Source organism: Carica papaya, chromosome 9 (assembly GCF_054855325.1).
Source record: "Carica papaya isolate Zhongbai chromosome 9, ASM5485532v1, whole genome shotgun sequence".
In the NCBI taxonomy this organism is placed as follows: domain Eukaryota; kingdom Viridiplantae; phylum Streptophyta; class Magnoliopsida; order Brassicales; family Caricaceae; genus Carica; species Carica papaya.
Window position 1 is genome coordinate 33224317 of NC_142317.1, and position 18937 is coordinate 33243253.

An 18937-nucleotide genomic window follows, 5' to 3' on the forward strand; every position below is an offset into this window, starting at 1 on the left:
AGCAGATTGATACCAAAATAGGAATTTAAGCTGTCACATCAAATTAATGAAGCAAAACGACATAGGGTTCCAGATCATTAAAAAATAAAGAATAAACATGAGTCCAATCCACAATCAGAAGGATTCACAAAACCATAATCACAAGGTTATCAGAAACAAAATCACAGGTTTAGCAGGTAATCAATTCAATGAGACAGTGATTAGCAATTTTATTTTTTTCTTTTGAAATAGGAAGTTCATATTAGCAATTTTATTTAAGTATTCTTCATAATAATGAGCCACTCAAGTACTTATAGGGTGTCTAAGTAACCTAATATGACTAAATTAAATTTTTGAAAATAATATGACTATAATACTTAAATAGGAGGATAATAATAATAATAATAATAATAATAACACTTCTAACCAAATAAGAAAAAATTCCAGATCAATTAATACAAACATTTCTATAGTTCTTAAACAAATCAAATACCCTTAACATAAAGATTATAATTATATAAAAAACCCATAAATGTGAAATAATTAATTATATGTTATTCTAATTCTACATTAAAATGGCTCAATTTATTATTTATATCCTAATAAGCCTCGTGCAAGACTCCACAAAACTAAATGCGTGGATCAAAAATAGGCCCATCATATCTTGTCCAAAAGGCAACAAGAATTCGATCGCTAGATCTTTGGCTCTAATACTATGTAAAATAATTAATTGTGGTCAATTATCCCAAAGGTCCAGATTTATTAAAACATCTTTTCAAAAACTTCACAGAAAAAATAATGTAAAGAACAATTATGATGCAAATAATAAAGAGAAACAAGAAAAAGAGTTACAAAGAAACGCTCCAAATAGTTATTTATTAACAAAAAAAAAAAGTCTATATGAGATGACAAACCTTCACGCGCTTCAGTATTTCAACACCTTCCAGTGTAGCTAAGAGATTATCTCTGAGATAAACAAACTGAACAAAAGCATTTTCAGTTACAGAAACTAATATGATTAATAAAAGCACATCATAGATAAATGGGAACACTTTGTTGTATATTCTTCATTGTATCGGTATCAGTCTTTTTAGTAAATCCATTGTATCAGTAGCATTATTAGGAAATTTCACTTTAGACAACAAATGCAAAACCATCTGTCCAGACATATCCATTAAAGATTTAAGAAATTATATTGTTTCTAAGTGATTAACTTTCCCCAATTCATTTATCATTCATTTGAAGAAAAATAACAGCTTTTGTTTTCCCAGTAGCTTTTCTAAATAAAAGAAGACCTTATTGAGATTGAGAGAACAAATTAAGGAAAATAAGACATCCTCCTCATAAAATAAAAGAAGAAAGCACACTCAAAGGACAGAAAAAGAAAGAAACAAATAAAATACATCAACTACAGACTGTCACTAAAGAAATCCCGACTACAGTAGAGATGAAGATACTAATGTCATGAAAGTAATCATGCACTTTGGCCCATAAGGAAGGCAAGAAAGTAACTCTCTCCCAAAGCTCAGAGTAAGAAGTACTTCTGTTGGTAAAAATTGTAAAATTGCGAATAAACCATAAGCACCATAGATCTGCAAAGAGAGCACCTTCCCACAATGGTTTGGCTTGTTTCTTCACCCCTTTCTCATTGATACAAGCACTAAGAAAGGTTGCCACTGTAGGATGCAAGACCCAATAATAACCAAACAAATTAAAAATACTTGTCCATAACTTCCAAGCAATGTCACAGTGAAGGAACAAATTAGCATGTGTTTTCCCTCCTCTAAAGAACGTAACATAAACATCAAATGGCAGGGCCCTAATAAGGATAACAGTTTTGGAGAAAGTCGTTCATGTTCAGCTTTTGGTGAATTAGTAGTCCAAACAAAGAGCTTCAATTTAGAAGGAACAAGACCCTTACAAAATACCTTGGCAAGTGAGGCATGTGTGGTGGTGGGGTTATTCGCAAGGTGTTGAAAGAGGAATTTACAAGTAAAAACCTCCAAAGACTCCAAGGTCCGCACACTTTAATCAGACTGCGACAAAATAGTGATAGGTGCCAACAGATCCAACTTGTCAAGCATGTCCAAAGTCTCCATATCAGAAAGGTTCTGAAAGAAGTGAAAGTTCCAGGATGTCCTACCATCAGTTGTCCTAAAAAGGGGTATCTGCGCATCGTGCCGTAAAGAGAGACTACATAGCCTTGCGAATTAAGTAGCTAATGATTGGTTACCCAACCATCAATCTTCTTAAAACCTCAGGCTACAACAATCTCCCACTTCTTTTCTTAAAATAAAAAGTGTGATAAGTATATTAAGTAAAGGCACCAAGAGGGTGCCACCCATTTACAAAAAATTTACATGTTAGTAAGCATATTTACAATGAACCCAAAATTCTCAATCCTGTATAGGTCATGTCCCAACATCATGGACCAAAATAATGAAACCACCTATCTCTAGTATTGACAATCTATCATTCCCTCCCCTCAAATGTCCTATTGTTTCTGTCTTTCTAAATAACTCAAGGTATAGACAAAAGAATAAGACGAAATGATCTATTCTTCCAACAAATCCCCTCCCAAGCCAGTAACTCACTTTTCACCAACTCCACTATAACCCAATTGATGCCCGAAAGACCATGAACTGAGTTCCATACACTGTATGTAAACGGACACCAGAGCAGGATGTGGTTGCCAGTCCAGCATCATTTTTACACAAGAAGCATTTATTGATCATAATCTTGCCCATTTTCATTAAATTATCGATAGTTAAAATACATTCCTTTACCGTTTCCATGCAAAAAGAAAAAAGAAATTTGTGGTTGAGCTCTAGCCTTCCAAAACATTTTAGTTGGAAAGATGATTGCACCCATCTCTCTATTGCCAGTCAAATGCCTATAGAAAGAATTCACAGAAAATTTTCCATTTTTTCCATAAGAGTTTATCTTTATTATTGTTGAGGTGGACAGCGGCCAGAAGCTGTAGAAGATCTTCATATTCATCTACTTCCCAATCCTGTAAGTTTCTGAACATATCAACAGCCCACTCCCTGTTATTGTCCCCCCAATACGCCTCGTCGACAAACAGTCTTTCTTTAGGCAATGGTGTAGGTCATAGGATACCAGGACATTAATCTTTTGTTTCCACACCATTTGTCCTGCTAGAACCAAATCCTGTTACCCTGCAAACCTCCCACTTGGTACAATCGAGCACATTATTCTGTCTCTTCATAATGTTCTTCCAAAGACCCACCCCATGATTTCTATTCTCCAAAGTATCTTCTCTGCCCCCTCCGCCCCCTTTGACCTCAATGATCCTTTTCCATAGATTGACTTCTTCCTCCCAGTACCTCCAGATCCATTTGCCTTGTAATGCTTTGTTCAAGTCAAGCAATGTTTTTTTTTAAATAAAAGCAATTTGTTCAAGTCAAGCAATGATCTTAAACAAAGGCCTCCAAGCTCAGTAGAGTGCTTCTCCTCCCATTTCACCAAATGGTGTCTCCTTTTGTCCTTATTCTCTCCCCAAAGAAACCTGCAACGAATGGCTTCCAATTGTTTTGGTACTTTAACAGGCATAGTAAGCAACGACATATAATAGATAGGGAGGTTGAAAACAGTGCTTTTAAATAGTGCCAATCTACCTCCTTTGGGAAGGAATTTTCTCTTCCAACCAGCAAGTCTTTTTTCAAACATCTCAGTTACGGGATCCCAACTTCTCCCATCTTTGTATTTAGCTCCAAGAGGAAGACAAATTAATTGGTACTTGTACATCTTTACAACTCATAACCCGAGCAAGGGAATTCCTCATTCCGCCCTCACCAATTCCCACGAGTTCAGATTTATACAGATTAATTTTTAAACCAGAAACAGCTTCAAAACAGAGTAGGATACACCTTAGATTGAGCAACATATCAACCTCAGGTTGACAAAAAATCAAAATGTCGTCGGCAAAGAAAAGATAAGTAATTTCTAGGTATTTCTTTTTATTGCCGGTAATGATACCTGTGGAGTACCATATTTTATCAGTTAATTATTTTAATTTATTATTTAATTATTTGGTACAAGATTTTATAAGAATAATAATATCATATAATAGAAGTCTAATAGAATAACAATTTCTCTATCTATAAGTTATGAATTCTATAAATACCGTAAGTGTAACAACTTAAACTGTGATAAATAAAATTATTATTTTTTCTCCAAAATCAACATGTTATCAAAACCAAAATAAGATTATTTTAGAATTCTAAATCTAGAATTTTTTCAAAATCCTAAAATAGCAAAATAAGTTGAGTTAGTGCTAACCTATCAAAAAAATCAAACCTCACCAACCACTCAGACAGAGCCACCGCTCACATATAGCCCGCCAACTGTATCAGAGTGTCATTTCTCCCGCACGTAAGCCACATGCGCCGCCAGCCATGGTAGCGCGTGATCCCCATGTGCTATCATGAATCAACTCATTCTGATCAGAATCGCATCACACAACTGTCGCGCGCCCAAATCCGACCCTTTTTTGGCGTTTCACACACGATCCAGCACAGATCGCGCGTCCAAGTTCCTGCCTTCACGCGGCTACGCTCAATCGGCCAATATGTCGTCTTGCGCCCTCCGCCACGTCGTCCCCGCCATCCCTCGCCTAGAGACGACTCGTCTAGACCTCCCCATGCTACCCACTCCGAACGCGCAGTGAACCGCGCTGCATTGTCTTACAGACATCCTCCACTGTACAATTCTAGCTTTTCGCGCACGGGGAAGCCCACTCTCACCATTCCGCACGATGGACCACCCTGATCTGGTTTGTCCACGCCTGAACAGAGTTATCCACGCCCAAGCCCCTGCTAAGCCAAACCGAGTATGGGCCATTTTGAGCCAACTTCGAGCCTTTTTTAGCCGAGTCCGAACCGTTTTGAGCCAAGTTCAAGCCTTTTTTAGATGAACACGAGCTGGTTTTTTAGTCGAACTGCTACTTCACAAATCTGCTTCCAATTTGCAACACTTTATTTGCATCCATTGTTGCTTATTAGAAGGTCCATTCTTCATTACTGAGTATTTATTTTTCATATTTTTAATATTCTAAAATGACATAAGAAAAGAAAGTGATGGTTTCTTATTCAGATAACCCTTCATTACAAATCAGTCCCGTAAAATTCGATGGAACTAATTATCTTACTCAATCAAGCTCTCATTAATTGTTTATCAAAATTAGAGAATTGCAGGGGTACATTACAGGTGATATGAAAAAACCAAATGTAAATAATTTAGAATATAACAAATGGGACTCTTAAAAATCCTTATTATTGTCTTGTCTCATCAATTCCATGCAAGCTCATATTGCACGAACATATTTGTTGCTCGATACTATAGCAAAAATATGGGATGCAATATCTCTCACATACTCACAAGTGGGTAATAATATCCAAATTTATAAACTCTGTAATAAGGTTCATGGTATAAAGTAAAAAGATATCACTATTTCTCAATATTTTTTAAAACTAAGTGAATTATGGCAAGAGCTAGACTACTACCAAGACTTCTAGGCAGATTGTCCTGGAGATGCAATCAGATTTCAGAATTGATATAAAATGAGCAGATTTATGATTTCCTAACTGACTTGAACACCGAATATGTCAGACACAGGTCCAGGTGTTTGGTAAGGATACTCTTCCCTCATTACAACAAGCTTATTGTTATGTCCAGCAAGAATAAAGTATAAGGAATGTCATACTTCACATACCACCAATTGAGAAAACTGAATTAATTGCTCAATCTGACTAGTCCAAAGATTTACAGAAGTGTGACTATTGTGGCAAGCCAAAACACACTAAGGAAACTTCGTAAAAGTTGTATGAAAAACCAACTAGAGATCGTGAGAGAAGGAATAGTGGGCATACAAGAGCTCAAGAAAATTTACTTGAGGCAAGTGAAACACCAAACACACCAACAGTTTGAACATTTTCAAATGAGGATATTCAAATCGTAAATCATATTCTGTCTCAATTTAACTATTCATCAACTATAAGTGCAACAAATCTAGTAAAATCAAAATCTTCGAACAAGTAAGATGATTGGCACTGGTAAACTGAAAGATGACTCTTCAGAACTTGGTCTGCAAGTTGGGCATGTGGGATATCTATACATCAACTTGAGAAGGGGTATTGGGTACCATATCTTATTAGTTAATTATTTTAGTTTATTATTTAATTATTTGGTATTATATAATTAAGATTCTATGAAAACTATAATCTCATATAATTAGAAATCTAGTATAATAAGAATTTCTCTATCTGTAGGTTAGGAATGTTATAAATACCCTAAATATAATAATTTAAAAAATGAGAAATAAAATTATTATTTTTTCTCCAAAATCAACAACAGCAAATTCTTCCACTTGCCTTGTTCCAGTAGTATATTTAATGCTTCTATGACAATAATTAACAATAAAGGAGAGAGAGAGGGTTTCCTTGCCTCAAACCCCTTGATGCTCTGAAAAAAAAAAGGTATGTCATTCACTAAAACCGCAAAACTACTAGTGGAAATACACCTTCTAATCCATTTTCTCCATTTCTACCCAATGCCTAGTATGTCTAGCATGTAGTCAACAAAATCCCAACCGACATGATCGAAATCTTTTTCCATATCCAATTTACAAGGGACCCATACTCTCTTGTTGTTAACCATATCATCAACCACTTCATTTACAATCATAATCACATCAGTAATTTGTCTCCCTTCCATGAAGGCATGTCGGCATTCCCCAATGACCATATTCAATACTTTAGATAGGCATTTAATAAAGACAATAGAAATGAGCTTGTAGATACAACCGACCAGACTAATGAACCCAAAGTCCCTTATGCTCTTGGCTCCCTCCTTCTTGGGTATCAAAACTATGAAAGTAGAATTCAGTGATTTTACAAAGGACTTTCAATTGTGAAATTCTTTAAGATGCTCAATCATATCCTCCTTGATCATAGGGCAGAAATCTTGAAGAAATCTCAAATTGAATCCATCAGGCCCCGGGGTCTCGTCTCCATTATAGTCTCGAAGACCTTCAGCTATTTCATCCTCAGAGGCTTCAATTTCTAACTAATGACTACTTGTCTCGTCAAGCTTCTTAAATTGAATATCATTTAGTCTTGGTCTTCTACTGAAATCTTTACTCGTATAATTTCTTGCAGTACCCCTTAACGGCTTTTTTCATTACCTCATTTCTTGTGATGCATCAAAATAATCTCCCACCTATATCCAGATATAGGCAAGAATATAGGGTAGGCTTGGGAGATGGCTTTTCAGGGACCATGTTGAGTAACATACCTTCCTAGTGTCACATCCCAATCGTCCCTCCATTCCCATGGATACTTTTGACCACCCTATGCCACGAGGAACTGGTTCCCTTAGGAAATGTCAGAGCTATTTAGTAGATAAAGATATATTTCCTAATCTATTCCTTTCAATCCTCAAATCTCCCAAACTCTTGGATTTACAACACACTTCCCAACAAACTATTGATCCTTATTATCCTCCCCTATCCCCAACAAACTAGACGATCTTTATTATCCTCCCCTATCCACAACAAAAAGAACCTTCTCGTAAGACCCTTAATCCTCTTTGCTACCCCGCAAGGCATCCTAAAGAGAGATAAGTAGTATTATGGAGTGCTAGAAAGACATACCAAAATCAAGGCGACCCAACACACTAATGTGAATAGTCCTCCCTTCCAACAATCGAAGCACTTAGCTACCCTGTTTTCTACTCTATCCCAGAAGGACCTACTGCATGGATTACCCCCCAAGAGGACACCTTAATATACAATTGGCTGCTCTAACTCCACATCTAACTCATCCATTTTATCCTCTACCACATTAACCCAATAATCCCAATCTTACCCAAGTTGATCATTAAGTCCAAAATAACCTCAAAAACCTGAATAAGAATCAAACCCTAAGAAATGGATCAGTTGTTATGTTGCAAGAAAAGGATTGTACCATCTCTAAATTGAAGGCGTGAAAATTACCAGATCCTTACCTACCTTCAGTCCCTTCACACAGTCTCTCCTTTCTACCTGTGATAACATCCTACTCTATCTACAACAAGGGTGAAGAGAAAGGGAGAAAGGAGGTCCCTTGTCTCAACTCATTGGGAACATAACGAAATCATGTGGTTTTCCGTAAACCAGTACTGCAAACTAGAAGGATGTCGAGCATCCCTGGATCCACTTCCTCCATCTATACCCAAATCCCTTTTTTTCCATGATCCTATCCATGAATCTCCAATTAGCTAAGTCATAGACCTTTTTAAAGGCTAGTTTTAGCACCAGCCATTTTCTTTAGATATCCTGGTAGACTCCACGACCTCATTGGCCACTAGAGATGCATCTAGGATCTATCTACCCCCCATAAAGGCACTTTGATCAATGAAAATCGTATAAGCAAGTGGTTCACTAATTCTTAGATAGAGTACCTTTTCAATACTTTTATAAACGCTCGTCACTAAGCTAATTGGCCAATTGTTTTTCTAGATTTATCCCTTTTTTGGGACTAAGGTAATAAAAGTAGAGTTCATGCTCTTACATACATTACTATTACCTTAAATACTTTAACCAATTCCCCTTTAATCCCATCCAAACAATCCTTGAAAAACTCTAAAGTGAACACATCAAGTCCCAGTGCCTTGTCACTTCCCAATTCCCACACTGCCCGCCCAATTCTTTCTCCTCAAATGGTCTCGTTGCCCTCTCAGCTTGCTCAATAGGACTAGGTGCCCACTCAATGCCTTCAAGGAAAGGTCTATGATTGTTTCTTCAGTATATAGCCCCTGGAAGTCTATAGTGATCTCCTACTCTATAGCCTCACAACTTCTCTTTACATGCCCATTCTCAAGTTCCAATTCCTTGATGGCACTCTTCCTTCTTTGCTCATTGACCACTCTATGAAAAAGGTGAGAATTAGCATCTCCTTCCTTAACCCATTTCAATTCAGACTTTTGTCTCCAACTTCATTCCTCACTAATCAAGACTAAGTCTAGCACATTCTTTAGCTCTATCAATCTCCCTTTTCAACACTCAAAAATGGTTCCCTCTACTGCCAATCTATCAAGATCTTTAATCTCCTCAGGTATCCTGCCTTTCAAAAATATATTCTCAAACTCATCTTTGTTCCAATCTTTTATTTTTTTCCCTCAAATTTTTCATTTTGTGCATGAAACTAATGCCCTCCCAACTTAAACCGTTTACATCCTTCCACCCTTCTCTCACCACATCTTTGAAACCCATATTACTTCCCCAATACTTGTAAGGAAATTAATCTATTTACTCGACAAATAGAAAGTAAGGTAAAGCACATCAACATTCTATCTTCCATTCTTAGTCATTCTAGTGAATGGGAATTTCTCAAGTGCTAATAAAAAGTGACCAACTAAGGAGCAAAATATACAACACTGACAAGTTATATCAGACAAATCCCTCCAAACACCAAGCTATTTGTATAAAATGACAAACATACATTGAAGACTATCTCCTCGAGATATATCTACATGCTACAGAACTTGCACTTAAAGGTGCTAACTTTCTTTTTTGTTCAACTAAGTCCTCAAACTTTTATTTTGAACAAAATCAGCGTCCAATCTTCCTCATTTTGTTCAATTAGAAGGAGTATGACCTTTTACCTTGAGTAATTAGATGTCCAATGCTCTCTCATTATGTTTAACTTGGTGCCCGATATTTACGATTCTAATTAGTTGAGTGTCTCTTTCAGTTAACAATATTAAATATTGTGTCACTAAACATGCTAGGTTATGTACAAAAGTTAAAGATAATATATTAAAAAATAAAAGAAACACAGTTAATAGTAAATGAAAATTATCTTCATTTCAAAAAAAATGACAATTATTCTAAAATTTCAAGAAAAGAAAAAGAACTTCAAGAAAATGATAGTTGCTGCTCTCATCACCTTCGTCACTCTGCATTTTTACGAGGTAAAATACAGAGTGATAAAAACATGAGGACAAGGATTTTAATTTTTTTCCTTTCCTAATTTTAAGATATTTTTTACTTCTTTTTCAAATAAAGTGGGATGTCATGTGAAACCAGATTAGATATTGCTTACTGACAGAGGCACTCATCAAGTACAATCATAAATATTTGCACCTACTTACACACAATCAGAAATGCTGAGCATCTAATTGCTTAAATTAGAAGTTTGACCATCTAATTGAACAAAATGAGAAAGATTGTTGTCCAGAACAATTAGGCACTTAATTCAACAGAATGGAAAAGATTAGCCAGCTTTAGGTGCATTTAGCCAAAAAAAAAAATCTACATTCTAATAGCTACACAAATTTTCTTGTCCCTCAAGCAAAAGAATTGGTATTTTTGCTTGCTATGGATCAAGGCTCGTGAAATCTTTTTCATGAAAAAGATTTTTCCCTCTTATAGGAGGATAATATATCCTCCTATTATTTACTTATCGATTTTGTTTCTCTTAGTGTTTCTTTCTTCCCAGAAAAAAAGAACAATAGCTTTCTAAAAAAATGTTTCTTATAGGTAAAGCATATAATAGGAGACAAATGTACCTCTAAATTTGACGACAAGTTCAAGCCATTAGCGTTGAGGCTGCGAATCCTATGGCCCCTAAGATCCAACCTCTGATGCAAAAATAAAGCAGTCATTAGCTAATTATAGAATGTAGGAAGGAGAAAAATGACATTTGATGAAGATTTATCTTCAATGCCTTCGTAAATATAAAATTGTCATGGACAACATACAAGTAACGAAAGTACCATAGCAGAAATGACAGTAACAAAATCAGAACTAATAACAACAGTGATGCTAAAAATAGGACATTCCTAGCAATTTAAATACATAATCTTCTTATTTAGAAACAAATGAATAGAAGGTGACGTAACTGCAACAAATATAATTTTGAAAACACATCAGTTGTTTGTCCAAGATGCTCTTGGTGGCAACCCTTCCATGCCTTTACTATAATGGAAAAAGTTTTCTTCTGGAAAAAACAACAACAAAAAAAACCAACAACAAAAACAAAAACAAAGAGTTATTATCTGTATCTACATTACCTTCGAACATAAATTTTATTTCAAATTTTTACACCATAAGTTATTTCTTCATCTAATTTCTCATGAAAATTTGACTGATTTGCGCTTAGCATGTCTAGGAATCCAATTTACAAGCCAGCAGTGGACTTCCCAGCTACAGCAACTTTCTGCATTCATTTACACTACAAACACCATTTTATTGTTTCAACAAGCTCATGTGTTATTCTGCTGTATGCACCAATAAGATAGATTTACAGTGAAATTTTATAAGTTATCCTTCAAAAATATAAGAGGTAAAATGATCTGACTGAAAAACATATCTTCAAATGAACATAACCTTATTCTTGTTTTTCTAACATTTGTATTAAATTTTGGTGATTCAGATGCATTTCTACCCATTTAAGTTCAAATTTTCTTTGTTTAGTCTCAAGCTCAAGGATCTGAATTGAATCCATTACCAGTTCCTCATCGATTGTATACCAATAGTAATGAAAACCCAAGAACAATGACAGATTGGAACATATTTCTCTAAAGGAAGTACACAACATGCCACCTATGATAAACATTAGAATGTCTACTCATCAATAAGCTCAAGTACCAGTGCACTGAACAAGATAACACCACATGCGAGTCTACTTTTTCTTTTGCAACTGATATAATATGTTTTAATATCTCATATTGAATTATGACATAGTAAGGACACACTCAATGTCATGCAAACTAGCAGATAGAGGAGCATCACCGCAAACCGAACTAAAAGAGCCTATGTCTTGACATGGATGCACAGACAATAATGTCATAACTTCAAGAACTAACAAAAAATGCTGCAAAAGATTAACGTTGTTCTTTCACAAATGTGACATGAGTAAGGGATGAATGGGCATGAAATAAAATGTAGCACATGCATGATACCCCCGTAGCAATTTAAAATGAACTCTTTTTTTAAATATAATTTAAAATTTAAAATGAACTCCAGAAACAAACAACATCCATTCCTCCCTAGATGACTAGATCTAAATGAGTTATCTTATGCAACTAAACATTTAGCAGGATTTGACCACTAAAGTCATTACCACATCGTCGCCAGCTTTCATCTCCACCTGTGGAAGAACAATTAATCTTGAGTCTCGGCTTTCTGGGGTTGTAGGCTTCCTCCGGCCAGATAAATTGGAACTCCGATCAAGGGATGAAGACAATGCCCCAGCTCTCAGTCCACCAGAAAATGATGGTGATCGAGCAGATGGTGAGGAAACCTTTGAAACGGTCTTTCTAGTTGAGCTGCTGCTACTACTGTCCGGTGATAAAGTTGTAACTTTTTTTGAAGATGAAGAGACTGATAATGTTGGCCTAATTGAAGACTTCTTGACAGTCTCTGATTTATTTATCGAAGACCCAGTTGATGTTGTCAGATTCCGATTTGCAGATGACACAGGAACTGACTTCCTAGTCTCAGAAAGGCTTGCTTTGGATGTGGGTTTTGTAGCAACAGAAGGTAATGAACTCCTCCTAAGCTCTGGAGCAGACCGCCTGACTGGTTCTACAACTGAATGAATGGTAGTTTTTTTGCCTGAAGTTGTACTAATATTGCTTCCCGATCTTGTAGTGGAGGTAGATGACTTTTCAGAAGCACCTCCGGTGCTGTTTCGTCTAGTAACCGAAATTGACTTTGAATTCCGTAATGAAGAAGATACTGTGGCTTTTGTTAGACTTGAACTTAAAGTAACTCCACCTGTAGATTCCGTTTTCTTTATAATTGAAGCTGCTGGTGCTAATAACAATGATGCTTCAGTGACACCAGTCTTTGCAGACTCCGTACCCTTTTTTGTACCATCAGCTGCATTTCCGGAGGATTGTTTCTCTAAATTCTGGGGCTTTTCAACAAAGCCTTCTGTTGATTGTGCAACTGAGTCCTCCATTTTCAGTTAAGCTAACTCAAGCCAAAGACCTAGCAGCCTGATCCTGGAAAAATGGAAGTGAAAATAAAAGGACTATATGAGTTGAATCTTTTGACGATTGGTTTACATTGCATGAAGATGTCTTTGGTTTTAAATAACTCGCCGTTCAGGCTATAGAGGAGAAGCTGCAGAACAAAGTAGCAGCTAAAAAACCATAATTTCCAGTATACTGCCTTCGTGAAGATAGAGAAAATAATAAAATGCTCCTGTCGGTGAACAAAATGGTGAAAAATAAAACCAAAAAGAAGAAGAAAAAAAAGCTTCGAGCTTTGATCAGTTCCTAACTTTCACTCGCTCTAATTATTTGTTTCAGTTAACGTGTCAGTTTCACTTACTTGAAGGAAACAAGTAAACAACCAAAATACTTTTTTAGGTGAAACGCAAACACAATTTAATATCTAAAAATAAAGAATACGATAATCCACTTCTAATTCCTACTTTCCTCTTGTTCTCAACCACCAGACACCAAACAATAACAATGCAACTGAAACCACACCATTCGCACACACGAAAATATAGAAATTTAAAGAAAAAAGGAAAAGAAATCACTCGTAAGCACAAAATTCAGCAAAAAATTAACAAAATAATAACCTCAGCATCCATTTCCGAAACCAGAATCTCAATTCCTAAATAATCGTAGAACGTAGGTTATTTAGCCAGTATTTGAACAAGTTTAACCCCAGTTGAAAACGAGAAGGACTTGAAAAAAAAATAACTGAGAATCGAATGCGAAAATAGAAAAATTCTTTAACACAAAATTGAACCAGAGAAGCTTACTTGAATTAAAATAATAGAATGTAGGTTACTTCTCTAATATTTGAACAAGTTTAACCTCAGTTGAAAACGAGAAGGACTTGAAAAAAAAAATGAGAATCCAATTCGAAAATAGAAAAATTCTTTAACACAAAATTGAACCAGAGAAGCTTACTTGAATTGAAACAACAGAATGTAGGTTACTTAGCCAATATTTGAACAAGTTTAACCTCAGTTGAAAACGATAATGATTTGAAAAAAATAAAAGAAAAAAAAAAAAGAAATGAGAATCCAATGCGAAAGAGCAAAACTCTTCACGCAAACTTAAACCAGAGAAACTTACTTGAAACAAAGTAATTCACCTCAGATCTAGTGAATTAACAAACGGAAACTGAAAAGATCGCTTGACATCGTTAGGGTTTTCGGTGCTCCGCAGGAAAAAAAGGGGCAAAAGTAAAGGAAGAAGGAAGGCGAACAGGAAGAAAAAAGTGAGCAAGTACAGAGAGACCACTTCAGAGACCGAGGGAGTGGAGTGTTATTTTTTTGTTTATAAGCGAAAAAATAAATGCTTTTTTCTAGAATAACGTTAAAAAATAAAATAATAATAAATTAATTTTAAAATAAAATAATAAGAAATTAGTTTAAAATGGCGGAAAATTAGCTGCCTTTGTCTTTTCAAATAATTGGGTATGTTTGGTGTCTGATTTAACATTACGTTATAATTATGTGTTAGTTTGTCTTATTTGTGAAAATAGTTATTTACATAAAAATGTAAAAAAAAAAAAAAATTAATTTATTATTGTATAATTTCAAAATATATATTATATTATTATTATTATTATAAAATATTACCTTTTATTTTTTATTATAAATTAAATAATTAATTAAAAAAATAGTACACCACGATTCAACAATTAAATAATGTACGAATATGAACATGAACATATCTAGTAAGTACAATTGTATAAAGTTAATAAAAATATATGAAGATACCATTTCGAGTTTACTTACAATATGCAATAATACGTGACAACATTTCCTTATAGGTATTGTATTAAAGTATTTCAATTATTAATTTTATCTTATATGTGTATGTATAATAAGCTTAATGTTGGTGTTACAATATCAAGTCACAACATTACAAAAACATTAGTGATTCCAAATAATAACTTATACACGTACTTATGTATAGAAAATTATTTTACTCTTGATTTATACACACTATAATTATTTATTTTTCAAAAAGTAATTTATGTATGTATATAATAAGTGTAGAAAATTAATTTATTCTTTATTTATATAAATAAAAATAATTTAATTAATGGTTTATTTATGTATAATATATAAAAGAAGAATATTATTAGAGAATTCATTATCATTTAAGTATAGGATAATGAAATTTCGACAAATTTTTTATATAAATATAAATATATATAAAATAAAAAGAATTTATATTTTTGTATTATTTTTTAATAAGTATAAAATTTTATTAAATATTTATCAAATTAGTCAAACATATACGAAAATGTCGTTGGTTAATGTGTTATTATATAAATGAATATTATATTTTAAAAATGACGAACAATATTTATAAATAAATTTAAATAATAATATAAAAATTGTATGATTAGTAGGAAGTCTATATCTCTAAAATTTTAGACGGAGTGATATAATATATGAATTTTAAATTAAATATGATATAAGTATAGTCATAAAAACATTAAATTTTATTACGACTTTATTTTTTATTTTCTAAAAGGGTTTTTGTTTAACCCATTAGAATTATTGTTAAGCTATGTTGGTAGTTTTAATAATTAAGATTTTTGTATTTATGTGTGTATATATATATATATCTGATGTGTGTTTTTAAAAAATATTATTTATTTAATTTTTTAATAAAAAAAAACTTGTTTCATTCAATATTTCAATACACACGAATATGTGTAAATATATTTATGTATACAATATAGTATTGTCGGTGATAGAAATTCATTACAAATTATCAATATTATATAAGATTCAAAATTCAACATGGATTAGGTATATAATAATTGTTATATCTTTTGTCTTTTGAAATGTGTTGAATGGTTTGAAAATTCACTGCCACAAAATAATAAAAAAAAAAGTGCTTAGCTTTTTTGAAAAAGCTAACAAAATATTTTGAATTTTTAATTAATTATTGTTGTTTCCTATTAATCTCACTACTTAACAACATAATATTATTTAATTATTGAATTAATTAACTAATTAAAATTATGTTGATTCAAATTCATGTTTTTTTTATATACATCATAAAAAAATTGATTATGGGTCAAAACCACATTATCAAAGAATTAAATAAATTATTTCTAAAATTATATTGAAATAAATTTGAATACATGAATGTAAATCAATTGTTTTTAAAATTAATTTAAATAATTAAAATATTGAATAAATTAAATATGTTATTTCTAAAATTAATTTATTAAACGCATGTAGATGAATTATTTTTAGAATTAATTTCCAAAATTAGTATAATACATGCATGTAAATCAATCATTTATATTATTAATCTAAAACATACATGTAAGTGTACAACACAAAATAAAATATATTATAAAAACACTTCATTTCATGTCCATAAATATTAAATATATGTATGTATGTATGTATGTATGTATATTTATATATATTTGTATGTTTCTGTTCTTCTTATGATTTATTACTATTATTGGAAAATACCACACAATTAAATATTAATTAAAAATAGTGATAAATGTATTTATGACATCATCAATAAATTGATCCTTATCACTACATTTATTATAAACTATAATGATAACAACATTATCAAAGAAAATTAATTATGTCTAAAATTAATTCAATACATGAATGTAAATTAATTATTTTTAAAATTATTTTCAGAATTAAAGTATCAAATCAATTATTGACAAAAACTAATTTACTAATTGATAATTAATTAATTTTAAAATTATTTTCCAAAATTAGTTTAATGCATGCATATCACTAATTTAGTACATGCACATATGTATAGAAAATGAAATTAATTTAATATATAAATGAAAATTAATTATTTTATTCAAAATTGAATTAAACATATTATGAAAAGTAATTAATTTCATAATTTTACATAATGAAATACATGTATACATCTATATTTCTTATAAAATTACTTTAGTGGATCAATATATTTATATTTTTCAATTAAATAATATTATTCATTATTATCTTGAAAAACTTAGTAAAAAATTAAAAATTTTGTCAAATATTATTTTTTTCCTTGCCTGTATTATTCTCACTTTTCTTATGATAATTATTGTCTCTTGTCATTTACTATAATTATGTTATCATTTTTTTTATCATAAAGTTGGAATAAATTTGCAACACATTTAAAAAGTTCCCATAGTTTTGCTCAATTTTCTTACCAAAATATATATATATATATATATATATATATAACTAATTTAAAATAGAATACACTAAATTTTGTATTAAAAATTAATCAAAATCATTATATTATATTTTTACTATCTCGTTATTAAGATGTATTAAAATTATAATTAAACTGCTTATGTGGTTTGAATTTTAGTGATATTTATCTATTATACGAGATAATTTATGTTTATTTTAATAGATATTTTATGTATATCTTTTGAGATATTTTGTATTTATCATATATAATATTTTATGTATATTATAAAAAAAATTTGTTTAAGAAAAACTCTACTAGTATCTTTATAAATAAGTCTATTAATCTACTGGTGATGTACTATCAAATTATCATAGTAAAATATTTTATTGTTGGTCTTATACGTAAATGTAGATAAACTGCCGAACTACGTTAAATTCTTGTATTTTTTTTTTCTTTTACTTTAGTATGATTGTACATCATTTATAAATTTATTTTTTCAATATAACCTTAGACATTAAATGCATCTTTATTTATGTTATAATTGTATTAATTGTGTACCATTAACTACTTGTAAAGCCCTAATTTTAGCTTCAGCAGCATTACTATGACCCTATTAGCATACGTGGCATAACATTTACCACCCCATAATCAATTTTGCATAACAGTGTACTTTGACACGTAGAAAATGTTCACATCCAATCATTCAATTACTAAGGTTACTCCATTGTATATTCATCAATATTGTAGATTACAATTTCACAATTTCCTATTGCAAAATGATTTACTTTCTACTAACTACGGATTTAATATTTGGGGCCGAAATTTGGCTCGGGATTAATTTTAAAATTAAAAAATATATATAAAAATAAATTTTTTAAATTTTAAATTTTTATTTAATATAAAATTTGAAAAAAAAATAGGTAGAAGATGAAATTGAAAATAATTTTGGAAAAAATGTGTGAAAATTTACGGGGGGTATTTTTGAAAGAAAAATAAAAAAATGATGGTCAAAATGCAATTAAGAAAAAATATGCCACGTAGGATGAATCGGAGCTTACTATATGGCAAGGTATGCTGACTCGGTGTCATGCGAGAGGTCACGCTGGCAATCTGTGTACCTGTAATCGGACAGCTCGGATGTGTTTCCGCGCGCGTGAACAATCCGGATCCATTTCTTCATAAAACACGATTGGACGATCGCGATTAAATGCGATAAACGGTTCATATTCATTCCCTCTTTAAACACGATCGTACGATCAAGATTAAACGCGATGAACAGTCCATATTCATTTTTTCTTTAAACGTGATCGAACGGTCGAGATCAAATTCGATGAACAGTCTATATTTAAGGAAGACGAATGTAAATATCTCATTTCATACCGAACTCAAACCCTAACCATTAGTCCCCCACCAGAAAAGAAGAACAAGTCGCTGGAGAAGGGAACCGACCGCCGCCTGTCGTCGCGCCGGAGCCACCTATGATGGCTAGAAAAGATAAAAATTATCATATTCGCTCGGAATTTGATTTTGAACACCCCTATGGCCAAATTGAAGTAAAAGAAGCAGTGGATGAGCCGAAAACCACGGATAAAGTTCGGCGGCGTTGCCGCATGAAAAACCAAAGATCATCTCCAATGAGCTATTTCTCGTTTACCATTTCGTGCAATTTTTTCACCATTGTATTCGCTATTATGTTTTCTACAGGTTGACTGAAGAAAAACACCAAACCACGAAGGTGAGCCAGTGGAGCCACCACAATGGAAAATCTTGTCGCCAGTAGGTTTTT

General features: G+C 32.4%; 1 protein-coding gene across 2 annotated transcripts in view; it reads right to left on the reverse strand.

Moving 5' to 3' along the window:
• The window catches only part of AIR9 (Outer arm dynein light chain 1 protein), a 101333-nt gene extending 87067 nt beyond the window's left edge, over positions 1-14266 (reverse strand). For both annotated transcript variants that reach the window (XM_088211200.1, XM_088211199.1), the window contains exons 1-4: positions 14083-14266; positions 12105-12990; positions 10549-10620; positions 894-959 (exon numbers count right to left, since the gene is read on the reverse strand). In XM_088211200.1, coding sequence (XP_088067326.1) covers positions 894-959; positions 10549-10620; positions 12105-12947 — 981 coding nt within the window. In that variant the 5' untranslated portion in view covers positions 12948-12990; positions 14083-14266. The remainder of the gene's footprint in view (positions 1-893; positions 960-10548; positions 10621-12104; positions 12991-14082) is intronic.
• Between the last annotated feature and the right edge of the window lie 4671 nt (positions 14267-18937).